General features: G+C 42.4%; 1 protein-coding gene across 1 annotated transcript in view; it reads right to left on the reverse strand.

Annotated features, from left to right (window-relative positions):
• FRAS1 (Fraser extracellular matrix complex subunit 1) overlaps positions 1 to 19,088 on the reverse strand; it is a 440,116-nt gene that overhangs the window by 229,724 nt on the left and 191,304 nt on the right. Inside the window, exons 9-14 of the mRNA XM_008143649.3 lie at positions 17,786 to 17,977; positions 12,672 to 12,761; positions 10,569 to 10,604; positions 8,941 to 9,088; positions 7,310 to 7,453; positions 4,729 to 4,863 (exon numbers count right to left, since the gene is read on the reverse strand). Coding sequence (XP_008141871.2) covers positions 4,729 to 4,863; positions 7,310 to 7,453; positions 8,941 to 9,088; positions 10,569 to 10,604; positions 12,672 to 12,761; positions 17,786 to 17,977 — 745 coding nt within the window. The remainder of the gene's footprint in view (positions 1 to 4,728; positions 4,864 to 7,309; positions 7,454 to 8,940; positions 9,089 to 10,568; positions 10,605 to 12,671; positions 12,762 to 17,785; positions 17,978 to 19,088) is intronic.

Genomic DNA, 19,088 nt, shown 5'->3' on the forward strand with positions numbered 1-19,088 from the left:
GTCAGACATACACTGTGTGCAAGACATAACATATTTACATTTTCAAACATCTTTTCTAACTTCATATTGATGGTTTGAGGTAGATAATAGTATCCCCTCTTTCTAGTTGAGGAAATTGAGACTCAAAGAGATTAAGTGACTTGCCCCAAACCCTATAGCGACAAGTGGTAGAGTTCAACTGTTTGATTCTTTAAGTTGCAAAGGCTAAGACCACATGGCAATCAGATATAGAATAAACTTCATAGGTCTCTGTGTTTTTAAATTTTTTTTTGTTACTCTGTAAGCAGTGGCTAACCCTGCCTTGAGTGAAGTTCACTATAGGTCACAGAGTCTTATTTATCTCCATATCCTCAGGACCTAGAGTGGTCAAAAGGGAATGAATGGAGGAGTGAGAGAAAGGGAACAGGGAAGAGGGGTAATGGAAAGCACATTTCAAATCTCCTAACATATATGCGGACTTCTAGGTACCAGGCACCATCCTTAAGGACATGCGTGCATTTACTCATCTAATCCTCACAAGAATGCTATGTGGCTGATGTTATTGTCTCTGCTTTACCCATAAGGCAACTAAAGCACAGAGTTCAAGAGGTGCTCGTTGTAAAGGGCAGAGCCAGGGCTGGAATCAGGCGGTTTGGCTCCAGAGCCCACGGTCTTAAGCGCCGTGTTGCACTCCCTCCCAGCTCTTGCCATGGGGTACACACAGCTCCATCCTCAGGCTGTTATGAATAACGAAAGTGTTAAGTAGACAAAACAAACACTGGTACACATATAAAACTGGGTTAAATTCTACTCTTTCTCTACTCCAAGTCTATTCATTTTAAACTAATCTCACATGGAGTGTATTAGTTTGCTTGTTTTAAGTTTTCTTCTTCTGGCTCATATATCTAGGATGTGTGTGCACAATTCAATGGTCCTGCCAGATTGGAACAGAGTTCGATTGAAAAGAGGAGCAAGACAAGCAAGAAAGAATGTCCTGAGGTCATGGTGAACTCAGCCTGAATCCAGACTTAGATTTAATGCCCTGATTTCTAAGAAGAGGCAATGGAACCACCACTCTGATAGGAGAATACCATACATTCAGGACAAGTGGTATCCAAGAGCCATGCAAAAAGGGTGCAAGGTTATGTGGCGTGATGGGGGTGAGGGATGGGGCAAGGAGCATCCACACATGCCTCAAGCCTGACCATCAGGCTGGAGGCGAAGATGATATGGGCTATTCATTCCTGAAAATGGGTCACAACAGGGCAAGGTGGCGGGAAGCAAAGTAGAAGCCCAGTCCTAGGGCCTGAAGTCCATGGCGTCAAGAATAGGACAGGGTAGGCAACAGGAATGTTGGACCAGATCCCAGGTTAGCCGAGAGGTTAAGGCAGAAGCCCAAACTCCAGGCCTAAAAGGTAAGATGTGGGTACTCACAGGGTGATTATGCCTTGGCCTTACCAGTTGTGGGAAAGAGGCAACTTACATGTTACCTGTCTCTGATTGAGACTAGTATAAAAACTGGGTGGTTCTGAGTGTTAGTGATAAAGCATCACACTCCAAAGCTGGGGAAGGCAAGAGAAATGAAGCAGGGACTGGTATGGGGCACATGATGGGATCTATATGTACAACATTATTCAGTGTAGTCAAGCACAAGAATATAACAATAATATTAACATATGTACACATATGCCTAGGTCTGTATGCATACAGCATGTGTGTATGTGTGTATGTGCCACAGGATTGAGGAAAGGGGAACATGATAGGGGCTCCTAGGGATGTGGTTTCCGGCAGGACTCCTGTCTTCTTTCCCTCCCCCCTGGCTTACCTACTTGAACTCTTTTGTTGAAGAGCCATGTTTATGTGCTGCTGGGCTCTGCCCCACATTTTTCACTCTGCCTATGTCTCACACAGTGAGCATGAATATTAATCAGGTAATTCCTGGTAACTAGTTTCCTCAGCACAATGTTCACTTTCTTTTGGTTTTGATGGGTCAATAAAGTGGGGAATTATGCCAACATGATACAAATGACCCTGCCAAGAAGAATGAATCCAGAAAAAACCTGCTGTAACCATAGAATGGCATGCTTCTTTTTGAAAAGTTTAACACATATTGAAAGAGCACTGGTCAAGGCTCTTTTGAAATGTGCTCTCCATTACCCCTTTTTATATGTGTACCAGTGTTTTTGTCTACTTAACACTTTCGTTATTCATAACGGCCTAAGGATGAAGCTGTGTGTATCCCATGGCAAAAGCTGGCGCCTGGTACCACAATGAAGAGGCTCAACAGATATTGAGCTTCCAAGGTCAATGGTGAAAAGTCACCCAAAATGACACAAGCAGAAATATTGGAAAAAAATTCCAATAATGAGAAGGGATTAAATAAAAAGACACATATATAGACGCAGACAACAGCATGGTGATAGCCAGAGAGAAAAGGGGTGGTGGGGGAAGATGGAGGTGGGCAAAAGGGGGGAATGGGGACGGAAAGAGACTTTGCTTGGGGAGATGGGTGCACGAAATAGTGTGAAGATGATGTTTTATTGAGTTGTACACTTGAAACCTATATGGTTTTGAGAACCAATATAACCCTAATAAATTCAATTTAAAAAAAAAGATTATTTGGGTAGTAGTTTTAGCATCGAGACAGTATATAGAAATTGATCACAAGTTTAGCTTTAATTTTAAAACCATTTTCTCTCTCTTCTTTGCTCTCCCTCTCTCCTCTTGCTCTCTCCTTTCTTCTCATTTTATGCATAAAAATGCAACCAGGCTGAACTAAAGCAAATTGGTTTAATTCCCTGGAAGGAATTAAATTTTCCCAGCAACTCTCTACTAGAGGCATTTGTGTATGGCTTTGTGGATGGAATGTGAAAGAGTCAGCTACATAAACCAATAATCAAGTGAAACATTACCTATTCTAAAGTGCCCTAAAACAGCATTAACATCACCAATTAAAACAGTGGGCACAAGAGAAAGAAGAATGCTTCCTCTAAAAGAAACAGGAAAAAAATTAAAAGGTAAATATGTATGTGGGATATGTGGCAGGGGGTGGAAGCAGTAGGGAGGGTAGAATAAAATCTAAGGGAAATTAATTCCCTCTTAAAAGCAAATCTGTCACAGGAGTGCTCGTAGGAGGTCTCTTTGATGGGATAGAAGAAAGGAGTGAAGAATACATCTAATAATTTCATCAAATTGAAATTTCAGCAGTTTACCTAAATTGCCCAAACATTAGACACTTACAAAGCCATTTGTATGTGCCCACTCTGAACCTGTTCTAAAATAACAGGTAAATAGAAGATGACAAGTAATAAACATTAAGGTTCCTTTCTCTTTTATGGTTGAAACTTGTATTGAAACATGGTCCTTCAAGGATCACCAAGGGGTAGTACATTCTTTCATCATGAAACACTTGTCCAACAAATGCTGAATGCTTTGTGCAGCCCTTGATGTTGGGGAGACAGAGTCACAGAAGACATTCCTGCAGCCCTCAAGCCAGGCTCCGAAGCTAGTGTGACTTCCATATTCTCTCATGGGACTGGCCCCACCATCCTCACATGTGCATGCACAGACAACACCAGTGTTTCCTTTTAAGACGATGTCCACAGTCCCATGGACTGTGTTTCTGACCACGGCCTGGAATGAGGGGGCCAGCAGCCTCCCCACATGGAATCTTCATATGGCCTCAGAGCTCATTTCAGCCTGCACAACTGAAGAATATTATGCACTTATTCTCTTTTAATCTTTTTCCTTCATATGATTTCCCTGAAAATCTAACCAAGGGCATGAAAGAGAGGAGCATGTCAGCTGACCTTCAGACTGGCCCACCTTCCGATTCTCATCATGGATCTGCCCATTTTCTGTTCAGCTGATAGTGTGGTTACCGTAATACCTGGGGTGACATTCCAGAAGCTCCCTCTGGCCTGTCTACCTTTTCAAATTTACTTGCCACTGCAGACCTGCCTTAGCCTCTGGGCACACCTGGTTACCTGTCTACTCCAGAAGAGGACTCTGCCTTTAGGACCAGGCCTGTCTTTCCTTTCACTGTTACCCCCTTCTCCCATTTCTGCATTTAAAAATTCTTCATATATTTACTTTTTTCCTTATACCCAAGATCATAACACTATTGAAAAAGTGATTCAAGTATAAACAACAAATTAAATGATATTAAGACTACTCCCACCTCCAGGGACTGTTACAATATAAGAATTTCAACTAGATATTAATTTAAAATAAAAGTAGGCATATAAAGCTAATAAAATACATAAATAAGGCAAGAGCACATTTAAATGCCTACTTATTTTTGTCCAAGTTCGTTATTATGATTTCACTTTCTTATTTCTGTTTCTCCCTCTCTCTTTAGGTGGAAATGAAGTTTAAAAAATATGTAGATGTATTTTCCCCTTTATTTTCATGTAAGCCCTTTGTATTTATACTACAATGGAATCTAACTTATAACATAGTGAAAATCCTGAACCACAAGAATGGGGTTAATTAAATACTGTCCCAGTACCCCCAAATGTGTGCAGAAGGACTTATAAAAATTACATCACATATGCACATCACTAAAGCACTAATGAGGTTATAAAAACAACGTATGTCCTCTCTCTTATCCACTGTTGTCATCCCAAGAGGAGTCCGTTCAGAATTTCTTGGAAGCTGCTTACAGCTCCTCGTGACCCCAGATGGCTTAGGTGTAGGGAGTGGGCTTTCTCAATGGCCCAGCCAGCTGTTGGTCTGGCCAGTGGTTACCTGCACAGGAGTGGCGATCTTGGTAGAAGCCATCCCCGCAGGTGGACACACACTGCCCGTGCCGCATCAGCAGGGGCGGCTGGCAAGAGGAGCACTCCAGGCCACTGGAACACGTGGAACACTGAGGCTTGCAGGCTGCTCCGGACAGGGTTGGGAGGAAGAAAAGGGAAGCTCTAATTAGCTCAAAGACACCACTGCAGAGTCATTTCCTGCCCAGCTCAATTCTGAGGCTCTGGGGTCACAGGGAATAAAAAAGCAAAAAATAAACAAACAAAACAACACACACAACAAAATATCTTAGCCTTCAATCATAGAGCACATGTTTCATGCCAAGCACTGTACAAAGTGCTTTACATATACAAATGCATTTCATCTTTATGACAACCATACGGGATAGATATTATTAACCCCATCTATACTTATAATAGGGTAATATGCAAATTAGTCAGGACACCATCACAGTAACGACCGACTGATCAGCAGGCCATGGGAGAAGGCAGAAGGGAGAAGGTGGTGCCTCGGGAGAAGGGAGAAGGCCAGCACCCTGCGAGAAGGGAGAAGGTGAGAAGGCCGGCACCGTGGGAGAAGGCAGAAGGGAGAAGGCGGCGCCGTGGGAGAAGGTGAGAAGGCCTGCGCTGCAGCAGAAGGCAGAGGGAGAAGGCAGAGGGAGAAGGCAGAAGGGAGAAGGCAGAGGGAGAAGGTGAGAAGACTGGCGCCTCGGGAGAAGGGAGAAGGCCAGCACCCTGCAAGAAGGGAGAAGGTGAGAAGGCTGGTGCCACGGGAGAAGGCAGAAGGGAGAAGGCAGAGGGAGAAGGCAGAAGGGAGAAGGCAGAAGGGAGAAGGCAGAGGGAGAAGGCAGAAGGGAGAAGGCAGAGGGAGAAGGCAGAAGGGAGAAGGCAGAGGGAGAAAGCAGAAGGGAGAAGGCAGAGGGAGAAGGCAGAGGGAGAAGGCAGAAAGGAGAAGACAGAAGGGAGAAGACAGAAGGAGAAGGTGAGAAGACTGATGCTGCAGGAGAAGGGAGAAAGCCAGCACTGCAGCAGAAGGCAGAAGGGAGAAGGCAGAAGGGAGAAGGCAGAAGGGAGAAGGTGAGAAGGCTGGTGCCACAGGAAAAGGCAGAAGGGAGAAGGTGGCAGTTAGGCAGTTAGGGGGATCAGGCCAGGAGGGGAGAGTAGTTAGGTAGTTAGGGGGATCAGGCCAGGATGGGAGAGTAGTTAGGCAGTTAGGGGGATCAGGCCAGGAGGGGAGAGCAGTTAGGCAGTTAGGGCGATCAGGCAAGGAGGGGAGAGGAGATAGGCAGTTAGGGTGATCATGCCAGCAGGGGAGAGCAGTTAGGGGGATCAGGCCTGCAGGGGAGCAATTAGGGACATCAGGCAGGCATGCAGGTGAGCGGTTAGGAGCCAGTGGTTCCAGATTGCGAGAGGGATCCCGGAGATTAGAGAGGGTGCAGGCCGGGCTGAGCGGACCGCCAACCCCACCCCCCCTGCACGAATTTCGTGCACCGAGCCTCTAGTTTTACAGATGAGGAACAAACTCACAGAGGTTAAAGAGCTTAACCAAGGTCACATGAAGCTGGCATTTGAAGCCAGGCAGTTAGGTTCAGGGATCTGAGTTATTTTCTTTTTATCCATTAGTCCCCAATATATTTCTCACTCAACCATTTCACAAAAATACCCCTTGCCTCTTTTCCTCCACAACTTATGGCAGAGATATAAATAAATTTCAAACAGTCTGAAGATTATAAATCAGGAGAGAAAGTAGGATTAAGTGAATAATTGCAAAAATAATAAAAGCAGTTAACCTATAGTGATCCATGACTATATCCTAGACACTTCACATGTATTGACACACTTAATTTTCATAAGAACCCTTTGAGGAAGGCACCAGCATTACCCCACTTTACAGATGAGAATACTGAGGCACAGAGAAGTTAAATACTCACAGCCAGGGTATGAACCTACACACTCTTAAATTCATAGTTAACCCTATGATTCAGGAATAGAAAGAAAAAAAAAAAAAGTAACTATGATTTGACCCCAACCATACTAAATTTTCCCAGGTAAGTTCTCCTTTTCACTTTATGTAAGAATTCAAAAATACACATGGACACATTCTGGATCCTCTGGTAAGAACCCATGAGAGATGAGCTCTATTAGCAATTACCTGTGTGATGTTGAGAAAGCAGGTTAATTCTCTGTCCCACAGGTTCCACATTTGCAAAATGAGAAAGTTCTAGTAAGTGATCTCAAATGTCCGTGTCAATACTAAAGTTCTATCTTGGATTCACTGCATGTTTTAATAAATGACACCAAGCATCCTGATATTACTATCCTTCAAAAAATGAAAAATCCAGCCATGACTACATAGCAAGCATCTGCTCTCCCCATCACCTATCTGCCAGTAAGTCTAGAAATACCTGTAAAATATTAGAAGAAAGAGACCTGGAGGTAAAGAAGCAAGTAACCTATGGATGGCTTTACTATCTAATAATGGTCTGGAAGTTGTGCATTTCCTGCATCCAGGACCCCCTCCTTGACAGCAGTCAGCCTCTGTCCACCTCTGGATGCGCCGCGTAGAGCCATACCTAAACAGAGGGCCCCAGCTTGGTAAAATCCCGGGCCGCAGCTGTGCACACACCGTCCATTCCGTAGCAGCTTCGTGGGGTCCTGGCAGAGGACACAGTGGTCTGGAGATTGAGAGCAGGTCAAGCAGTCTGGGTGGCAGTAAACTACAATCAAAGACAAAGAAGGAGAAAACTCAGTAGAGACCATCTAATTTATTTCTCTTACATCATCCCAAAAAAAGAGCTGTATAGAATATGAAGAACAGAAAACTCTGGAACTTAAGTATGAAAAAGGCTCCCAAATAGAAAAAAAAAAATTTTAATGCAAGATTTCCTAAAATCTCTCCTTATCTGAAATGACATCATTGTCTCCTATAGCTTCAAATTAAAGATGCTAAGAACATTACCAAACCAGCCTATTAATGCTTCTACCTGCAGGAATTCCTCTTAAGACAGGAATGACTAGCTCTACAATATATGATTTAAACAGATTCAATAAATTATGACTTTTCAGTTGTTCTTAAGCTTTGATGTGCATAAAATGATAAGACATAAAACCGACATTTTTTTTTAAATTTTATTTTCTTTGAAAAAAAAAATACAGCCAGTTATCTTCTTTTTCTCTAAAATTTCAAATCTCATTCCCAGTAACTGGGATTATCATTGAATTTAATGTTAATTGTCAGCAAAGAATTTCTTTCAGGTTTTAAAGTTGTCAAGGACCTGATTTTCAAGATATGCTACATTATAATGTGCTAAATGTTTGCTTTGGAAAACCCAGAGAGCCACTCTGGTGGAGGTAATGTAATTAAAACATAACGTTGCTTTGCTCTTCCCATAATACACTCTTCACGAAACACTGTGATTAGCCAAAATAAGTTGAGTGCTACAACCGCCAATATGAAAAATTGCAACCCATGGATGAAAACAATTAATTGTGAAATATGAATGGAAGAAAATGCCACTTCTCTGAGAGACAAAGCTCATAGGCAAATTACTGTTCAGCCAGAGTAACTCCAGTGCTTGCCAACAATTATTAACTGGAACTAATTCAACCCCAGGTGATTTGAAAGCAGAGTTGCAGAACAAGTAGGTAAAAATTTCTTTTGGAAGAAATTAATGAGTCTTTAAACTTCAAAAACCCTTTTGAGAATTGCAAAAGGAACCATCTGTTTAATAGCTCACCTTTAAAGAAAAAATGGACATCCATAACAAACTTTCAGCAATTGTCCTTATAGCTTAAAAAAAGAAACAGTCCTACCAAATAGTTGCCTTTACAAGTTTTCAAAAATTATGTTATTTGATTTTTCACAATAATTTTGTGAAGTAGATAAAGCACATTTTATCAACAAGAAAATAAAGACTTAGAGATGATCAATGACATGGCCATAGGTCATATACCCATCATCCGTTGAATTTGGCAAATACCTGGACCAAGATTAATTAACCTCATTTGTTAGAAAAATTAGGAAACAAAAAAACACCAAAAAAAAAAAAAAAAAAAACACCAACAAAATCAATCGGTGGTTTTGGGGGGGGGGGAAAGCAAAAAAGAAAAAGAGAAAACAAACAAACAAGGGCACGGGGAGAGGATCTGAGTCTTTTTGACAGTAGAAAACATCTCAGTAGAAATCAATCAGACATGGACCCACCTGCTGTGCATTCTGGGCAGCACTGTCCCTTCACCGCCTGGGCTAGTGTGGCCACTGGACACGGTGGACATGAGGGCTCATAGCAAGTTACCTGAGCCCCCCGGCACTCACACAGCTTGCAAGGGCCTTCCTCCCACTTCTCTCCCTCCTACATGAGATAGTAAAGGTGTTGTTAGCAGAGTGCAGAGATTCTGAAGACAGTTTACTGGTGGAGAATTGATCATTTCCATATGGGACAAAGTGAAGGCTCCTGATCAGTACCATGACAAACTTAACCCTGAAATAGGACATTAGTAGAGGTGTCCTAAATTTAAAAGGACAGTATTTTTAATTCTTTGTTTTTAATTGGGTTATTTTAATATAGAACCCAGGCAGAAAGATACTTTGTGAAAGTATCCTGGGGCTCCCACAATGAGCAAGAAGCATAGAACACTTGTTTCCCATCTCATCTCATGGAGAAAACAGCAGAGGGGTTTACTTGGTACCTAGTGATTAACAGGTACATTACCTACAATTTTTATGATAACAGTGGGAAGCTGGTGGAAGCCCTGAATTTCCTTATGGTTGCTACAGTAAGAGTAACGGTAGTGTCATTGTATTCTTAAAATGAAAGTTTTGGCAGGTACCTTTTTAACCTTTTTCGAGTGTGATTCGACACGGTTAGCATTAGAATAAAGGAATCGAGAAAAAACTAAGTGAGTGCAAAGGGTTAATGGGCGGTAGATGTGCCACAGGCAACCTCACACTAAAATATTCTTTTCTTCCAACAAATTATGGTAATAAACATCAGTACTTTGACAGAAAATCTACGGTGAATTATAAAGAGTATTTATTTATTTATTTGTTTGTTTATTGCTATCCCACTTGCCCAGAGTATAGGAAAGAGACAGAGGTTCCCACCAGAATGTTTTGGGGTGATGAAGGAGGTAAAAACAGGTAAGAATAGGAGAACATATTTTAAGACAAAGACTTGATAAAACATTTATTAAGCCAAACCATGTTAAAATTCCAGTGTGGCAGTATTTAGCAACAATGAATGACAATATTACAAAAATGAGAGAGATTATCTTGAGAAAGCAGAAATGCTTTTCTTCCAATTCAAGGCAGACCAGATTCTATAACCTCCAACAGTGTAAGGTTGCTTAGGTGAACAAACACACTTACATTTTCCCTTAAAAAGAAACCGTAAAACACTGTCCTGCAAACACTATAGAGAGAGTGATCACTCTCTCTCTCTCACGTGGTATTGCCTGGGTCTCTCTCAAGACCCAAAAAGCTCTCTCTTGAATGCTTTGCAGTACATGAAATTGCACTAATAGCTAAACAGAGTTATTTTAGGCCAGAAAATTCAGGAGGAGAAAATCATCAGAAGAATGGAAAAGGATCTACGTAGGAGCTTGTAGTTGAATTATTAATTACCAATTGTGGGGAAAAGAACAAGCTAAAGAAAGGAGAGAAGGTTCAATGAATAAAAGTCTTAGTTATTATTAAGATTCTTAATCTGAGGCCATGGCCATCAAATGTGACTTAAAAATCCTAAGCAGTAAGGTTCCACAGAACAGTTTATGCAGATCTTCACTTAAAACAATTTTATAAGTATCTATATAAAGTTAAAAATCTATACTTACTGGAATATGTTTAACTTCACTCACATTTGAGGACATCTAGGAACAAAGAGAAATGTTTTTATTATACCACTAAAAATACCATTAAGCTGATCTATCTATTTTTTCATTAGGAACTATCCATTTTCCCCCAAGTGACATGCAACAACATTCATCAGTTATGAATAGGAATAAAATCTATCTTTATATAAAACAAGAAAAGCATACCAATATGAGGCAAAGACAAGATGCCCAGGAAATATTTTTAAATTCTCATTCTCACTTTGTGTTTGAGCACTTGGCTTCCATTCCCCTCAATGGGAAGGACTTCACAGTCAAGAGATCTAAGCTTGTAAGAACACTCTTGAATCTTGCGTAGAACTAGATAGAGCATTATGGGGATTTGAGCTTATTTAAAATAATTTGCTTTATTTTAATTCCACTGAGCTTAATTGACCTCCAAAAATGAGCAGAAAAAATTAATACTATGATTGAGAAAATACAGATTCAACATTTTTAGGGAACCTTTAATCTCTTAAATTCTTAAGAAACAAGAATGACTGAGCTATGAAACACCACTATTAAACAAACAATACCAACGCCATAATAACAATAATATCATTTTAAAGCTGTTTTGTGTGTGCCAGGCACTGTTCTAAGTGCTTTATACATATCATCTCAATAGACCCATGAGGTGAGTACCATTTTTATCCCTACTTTACAGCTGAAGATTATGTAACTTGCCCAAGATCACAGTATGTGGCAAAGTAGGGATCTCAACCTAGTGCCTACACATTAACCCTACACAAACAATACTGCCTCCTCAGCATATACAGAACACTGGCAGGTGGATAGATGCAATCTACTCAGATCACAGAGAAAAAGTATATAGGAATCAGTTCACAAATCAAAGTACCTAATCCTAATTCTTATAATCCTCCTCTGGTTGGTCAATGAAGCAGTTGTATTTATGATCAACAGGCACGTTTTTTTAAGAACCCGGTTGAACGTATTAACATTCCACAACCTCATGTGAAAAATATGGGCTACATGAATAGAGTACATTTGAAAAGATTAAAATAAATATTTTTTTTGGCTCTACAGTAAAAGAGTACAGCTGTAGGGAGAAATAAAACCTTAGCAAATAGAGTTTCAAAACATTCAATCCATCAAAATTCTTTCGATCCTATCTGGTCACTATTCACCACTTCCTTCCTAGGCCAAGACACCATCACCCTTTCTCTGGACTATGGCAAAACCTTTGAACTGAACCACCTACTTCCAGTCTCGTCCCCTCTGTCCCTTGCCCAAGTAGCAGCCCAAATGATCCTCTCACAAGTAAGCCAGATCCCAGGCACTGCTCTGCTTGGCACTGCTCAGCACTACCATCTGCATCAGGGTAAACACATCTTTACCACTGCATCCAGGCCACTACTGAACCTCATCTCCAATTCCTTTCCCCTCAGCCATACTCACTTTTTAAAAAAAATTTTTTTTTCATTGACTTCAGAGAAGAAGGGAGAGGAAGAGATAGAATCATCAATGATGAGAGAGCATCATTGATCAGCTGCCTCCTGTACCACCACCTCCTCCCCCCCAAGTGGGGATCAAGCCTGCAACCCTGACCAGAATTGAATGGTGGCCTTCTGGTTCTTAGGTTGACACTCACTGAGCCACACCAGTCGGGCTGCAATACTCACGCTTGCGGTTTCTTGAACGTGCCAAACACATTTCTGCTTCAGGCTTTTTCAATTGCTGAGAAATTGTGCTCAAATTTCTCTGCCTGAGAGGACTTCCCCGACCACCTTGTGTAAAAGAGCACCTGCCTCCATCCCAGGTACTCCCTAGCCCCATTAAGCTGCTTTATACTCTGGGCAGAACTTTGTCCTCTGTGTCCCCACACTACAACATAAGCTCCATGAGAGTATGGACTGCACCTACTGTGTCCGCATCTGCATCCCCAGTACCTGTCACATAGTAGGTCCACAATCACATTTGTTGAACAAATGAATAGGCGAAAGAAATGAGAAGGTAATAATACTCCCTCATTAAATTAATTTTGAATTATTAGTTCTTTTTTTTAATTATTAGCTCTTAATGGCCTTTAGTTATTTTCCCAATACTCACAAATTCTGCATTTTCTTCATAAACACAATAGCCACTCCTTGAAATGCATTCAGGACAGCATTTTCCATCTAAGTGAATTAATTCTTCACCCTATAGAAGTGAGGGTTGCAGAGAGACTTATCAAATTAACATCCCCAGGTAGCAGTGCTAAATTTCGAAGCAGCTGGATTCCCTGACTGGAATGAAAGACGTTAAGCATTCTCCTTTGCCTTGGCCCAGGACTCATTGAATCCCTCCCCCCCCCCCTCCCCCCCCCCCCCCCCGGCACTGTCTTCCTACAGAAAGTCTGCTCAGTACAGTCACTAGTTATCCCCAAAACCTTTTTCTTTCCAGTTCTGATGATACTTGTGCACAGAACCCTCCATAATTTCCTACCCAGGATCAGGAGCTCATGTGAATAACAAGAATGGCCAAGGTTAATGTTACAGTCTTGGAAAGCTGTGAGCTTCAGAAAAGGATCAGGCTTTCTTCGATATATAAGGTTTGAACTTGTGGTTTGGTTTCATTTATGGCGCTCAAGTCAAACCAATGTTTTCCCTTGAAAACAAAACCAGACACGTCCATTGTGCACAGATGTAGTCTCAAGCATAAGTTAAACATAGAACAATGGCTATTCAATATTCTGAAACTGTTATCTAACTTACATAATCACTATTTTAAAAAAATATGAGGAAGGAAAGAAATGCCACACTAGGAAAGTAGATGTTTAACTTTCAAATTGTTATTATTTTAACTTCCCAATATCAGCAACTTCAAAATTTTTGTTTTTAATTACAAAATAATAATAAATGCTTACTATAAAAATTAAATAATTGTGAATTTTATAATTTAGAAAGTATAATTCTACCTCCCAGGGAATCTCCTGTTAAAAATACAATCTCCGTTTACAATTTTTTGTATGCATACACTAATATCTAATATCTATGAGCTAAAAAGTATTCTTGAAAGCACTTTTCACTTTTAAAAGATATATCTATTTTCTAAAAAATGGTGATGTCTCTAAATGAAGACATTATTTAATTTGGGAACTATATTACATCTAAAGTGCAGAAATTTAGGAACATGAAAGGTCCCTTTAAAAAAAATTAAATCATGCAAGATAGCTTAAACAGAATAATCACAATGATATTTTATGCTTAAAACACTGTGCATTAAAGAAAAAATATAAAAACAGCATTGGTTGCTTTGAATTGTAGCATTATGAATAGATTTTAAAGTCTCTTCCACTTTTCTTGTCTTTAATTTCCTAAAATGAAAATGTATCATTTTAAAAGAGGAAAACATAAACTTTTAAAAGAAAGAAACAAACAAAAAACACACACATGAACTTTTTAGTGTCTAAGAAGTTATGTAAATAAGAAGGGAGTTCTGTATAGATCGCTGCCTATCAAAATCTAATGCCAATCAGAGGCCAATGGGTGCTACAGAGAGCAGACTATTTACATATAAATTGTTTTGCAGAAATGTGACAAATGAGCTAGTAGTGAAGGCATAACCCAGAAACACAGTGAAATTTGATTTGAAAGCGTAAAAAGGAGTTTATAGGCATGTAATCTAGGTTGCTTAAAACAATGTTTTGAAACAAGACAGAGTATGTGTACTTCTATTAAAGACAAAACGCATGAAATTCTTGAGTGCCCACCACAATACAGAGACAACACTGAAGATGGAACCTGCATCACCCCAACAAAGCAAGGAAGGTGGCGTTTCCAAGTCTTCCTTTCCCTGTAAATAACAGCAAGCCCTGCTCCCGGGCAGCAAGGATTCGGTTTTGGTGAGGTGGTTAGTTCGAAATAGATTTCTTTTTTATAGAAGAAGCCCCAACCTGTGTCAGTTCACTGCGGTGGGGAACTCACTCCAATTAGCTCTTGACTTTTGCTTTGAGAAAAATTGCTTTGTGAAACAAAACTAATTTTCTTTTGAGAAGATTCTGCTGCATAGGCCATATTAAATCTGCTCACCCCTCCCCACGGAATCACACCTATATCCACCCACCAGACAAAAATCTCCACACACCTGCCCACTGGAAAAGGAAACACTCTTCTGAGAGGTTTTCCCTCTACTGAAGAAGGGGAAGGAACCTCACTTTTATGGCATGCCCACCCTCTTCCATGCACTTTGCTACAATCACCCATCAAGTCCCCATAAGTTTATGTCTCATATACAGGGTGGGGCAAAGAAGGCTTACAGTTGTTCACATGGAAAATAATATAATGATTAATAAACATAATACAATAATAAACTCTGTTTCACATATTCACAACTATAAACCTACTTTGCCCACCCCTGTATGAATGAATGCTAGGTCCCTTTAAAAAAAAAAAAAAGGAATTTGACTTTTTTATCTGAATTCATCTTTAAAGATAACAAAATATAGGAAAATGGAAATCATCATATTGTGCTATTCTACTGTTGATTTATTTATGTTCCTATGTCTAGGAATTTGGTTTACCATGTCAAAGACAAAGGTCATATCATGTTCTCTTTTTTTGTTTTTTGTTAATCCTCACTGGAAGATATTTTTTCCATTGGTTTTTAGAGAGAATGGGAGGGAGGGAGAGAGAGAGAAATATCAATGTGAGAGAGAAACATCGATTGGTTGCCTCCTTCACGTGCCCCCACTGGGGCCAGGGATTGAACCTGCAACCCAGGTATATTCCCTTGGCCAGGAATCAAACCTGAGACCCTTCAGTGTGTAGGCCAATGCTCTAACCACTGAGCAACACCTGGCAGGGCACCATATTCTCCTTTTTAAAGAAAAGTTGTGTGCTGATTTTAATGCTCTTCAGAATACTGCTGTTGATAACCAGTGAGATAATCATTACAATTGTGAAGCTGCACAATTGGCTTCCTCATATTTGTGGATGTGCAAACACTTAGACTTAATCCACCCTTGGTATCCAAGATTAGAAATCTAATGACCTTGATATTCTAGAAAAGGCAGCAAGTAGGTGAGAATTGAATAAAAATACCAGTAGCATATTTTCTCTGCTCCCTTGGGCAGACATAATCATTTTCTCCAGGTGTTCTAATGCATTTAATTCATACTTCCATAATTGCTGGTGTCACTACATATTATAATTTCTGTCTATGTATCTGACTTCCCCAAAGGTTAGGAACTCTTAGATCAGAATGTGTGTCTTGTTCATCTTTCTATATCCAACTAAACAGAAGTTGGGAAGTTAGTATGTCCAGGTTTTTCCAAGGTCATTAACCATACTAACCAAGGTTAACATGCCCAGGTTTACACAAGGTCATTAACCAAGGTCATTATTTACAGATGTATGGCATAGAAAGAAAGCTAAAGAATATTCTATGTAAGATTCGATTTTAGTTAAAATTTCACTTCTTTTTTAAAAATATATTTTTATTTATTTCAGAGAGAACGGGAGAGGGAGAAAGAGATAGAAACATCCATTGATGAGAGAGAATCATTGATGGGCTGCCTCCTGCATGCCCCCTTCTGGGGATCAAGCCCACAACCCAGGCATATACCCGGGAATCAAACCATGACCTCCTGGTTCATAGGCCGATGCTCAACCACTGAGCCACTCCGGTCAGGCAAATTTCACTTCTGATAGTATTTCCAATTTAGAACCCTGCACCTTAAATGAAATTTAGGAACATGAAAGTAATGTGGAAAAAAAGCAATTTAGTTGATTAACCACCTGAAGAAACAGAAGAGAAGATGAGGTGGGGGTGGGAGATGAACGTGGAAAGAGATGAGGTAGTGCTATTGAAGAGTATCGAGGCCCTCTCCACTTACATCCGCGGTCGCTCCTCATTTTCCCTAAAAACAGAGAAGACCTGGCTTATGCTGCCACACGTAGGTGTCACAGGAAGCGCTTGGAAACTCACCAACCTTGGGGGTAGTAGGTCAAATGATTTTCTCTGAGAGCCACTCCTTGTTCAGACACAATAGACAGCCGAAGGACTCACCCTACCAGGATCATCTCTTCCATGTTTTCCATAAACCCAAAGATCTGAGACAAATTAAAACCTTGGGAAATAACCCAGCATCCTCTGGGCAGACTGCCGAGGCCAGGAAGCCCTGCCTCAGCCTGAGAGAGGGAGAAAGACAAGGGCCCTGATTCGGGTTTTTCTCATCTTCATCCAACCATTCTGAGGCCCTGACATAATCAAAGAGAAGAAATGAAAAGGCATGTGGGGGGAAGTAAATCTGCAAGAAGCGAGACCCTTTTTACTTAAACATGTCTCAGGTCTGCCAGGACTCCGACGTAGGAGGCAAATGAAAAATAACCCTGTCAAGACAGGCTTGTTTGAGAGGTTGTTCCTCCTTAGGCTCCGTGTGAGGAGGAGCTGAGACGTGGAGAGGAAGAATTAGAAAGGAAAATGGTTTTACAGACACCCAGTGTCTCTGATCCCCCGAGTTTCCCTCTTCTATTCAAGTTCACAACCCCGCGGGGAACTGGTGGGGCGAAGGGAGCGGTAGGGGAGAAAGAGACAACTTTAAAAGCAATTTGTTTTGCAGTGGGTAAAAATTGAGTTCAAAGAGAAAGAAAAAAAGCAATTTCCCTACAATATACTATAGTGCAAACAGAGGCTACTTTGTGAGAGGCTTCTAGAAATTCAGCAGACAGCAGAAGTTAAAAGAGGTCAAGGGAGTTAATTACTCCCCCCACCCCCCACTTAGAACAAAAACATAAAAACATTTTATTCTCTTTCCTGGGCACCAGGAGCAGCCCTCCTCTCTGCGTAAACGCTGCCAGTGGGGCCTGCAGCAGAAGCTGAGCCTGGAGCACCCGAGGGCCTCTGTCTCCCAAGCACAGCCAGCTGGGCAGGCACCAGCAATGAGGTCCAGCTGCACTGGCTGAGAGGCTCATGCCCACATCGTGTCCTTCCCTTCCTGTGTCTGTCCCAGGCCTTCCCGTCTGACCAGGTGCCCTGAGAGCTGAAGGCTCCAGGGGACTGTTCCGAGCCTGTCTGAGCAAACGGGGGCCTTTACTTTCAACCACAGAATCCCTGTGCTAGAAGCAGTCCACCTGGTGGCCGGGTGGGTCCCTCCGCTGCCAAGAAGTAGGGAACCGGGGAGGGACCCCCATCCCATCGGAGAGCGCTCTCACAGTCCAGGTGGAAATGCCCTTGCTTCTTACCTGGGCACACTCCACCCTGGCACACGCTCCGGTGTGGCAGGTGACTCGGCCGCGGTCACACACGCAGAACTCACAGGCCGAGCCCTTCCACATCTCATCCTGGTACCGCACCCTCCCATGGTGGGAGCAGCTGCCGGCAGGAGACACACATTCCTCACAGCACTCCCCATGGCGCTGAGCCCTTCTCTGACCCTGAGGAAACAGGAAGAAGAGGGGTGAAGGAGGGTGCTTAGGAGACATCCCAGCCAGTGGGACAGGAGGCCATAATGCACCACCACACTCTCTTCCTCCCCCCAGCTCACCCAGCCGGGCAAGTCCCCCTTCCCTCAGCCCTCCTTCCTAGAAGCAGACCTTCCATATCTTTATCTAATACTAGAGGCCCGGTGCACGAAATTCGTGCACAGGGGTGGGGGTGTGTGTGTCCCTCAGCCCAGCCTACACCCTCTCCAATCTGGGACCCCTTGAGGGATGTCCGACTGCCCATTGGGATCGGGCCTAAACAGGCAGTCTGACATCCCTCTCACAATCCAGGACTGCTGGCTCCCAACTGCTCACCTGCCTGCCTTCCTGATTGCCCCTAACCACTTCTGCCTGCCAGCCTGATCACCCCCTAACCACTCCAATGCCAGCCTGATTGATGTCTAACTGCTCCCCTGCCAGCCTGTTTGCCCCAACTTCCATCCTCTGCTGGCCTGGTCACCCCTAACTGCACTCCCCTGCAGGCTTGATCGCCTCCAACTTCCCTCCCTTGCAGGTCGGGTGCCTCCCAACTGCCCTCTACTGCTGGCCATCTTGTGGTGGCCATCTTGTGTCCACATGGGGGCAGGATCTTTGACCACATGGGGGCATCCATATTGTGTTGGAGTGATGGTCAATCTGCATATTACTCTTTTATTAGATAGGATAGAGGCCTGGTGCAGGGGTGGGGGCCAGCTGGTTTGCCCTGAAGGGTGTTCCGGATCAGAGTGGGGGTTCCCTTGGGGTGTGAGGCGGCCTGAGCGAGGGGCCTGTGGTGGTTTGCAGGCCAGCCACGCCCCCTGGAAACCCAAGCGGAGGCCCTGGTATCTGGAATTTATTTACCTTCTACAATTGAAACTTTGTAGCCTGGAGTGGAGCCAAACCTCCTGCTCGCTCCGTGGCCGGCAGCCATTTCTGTTGGGGTTTTTGTATATCTTCTATAATTGAAACTTTGTAGCCTGGAGCGGAGGCCTGGGCCGGCCAGGGTGTGCAGAAAGCGGGGGGCAACCCTAGCCTCCTGCTCTTTCTAGCTCCGTGGCTGCCGCCATTTCTGTTTGGATTTGTT

This window comes from Eptesicus fuscus, chromosome 2 (genome assembly GCF_027574615.1).
Source record: "Eptesicus fuscus isolate TK198812 chromosome 2, DD_ASM_mEF_20220401, whole genome shotgun sequence".
Taxonomy (NCBI): domain Eukaryota; kingdom Metazoa; phylum Chordata; class Mammalia; order Chiroptera; family Vespertilionidae; genus Eptesicus; species Eptesicus fuscus.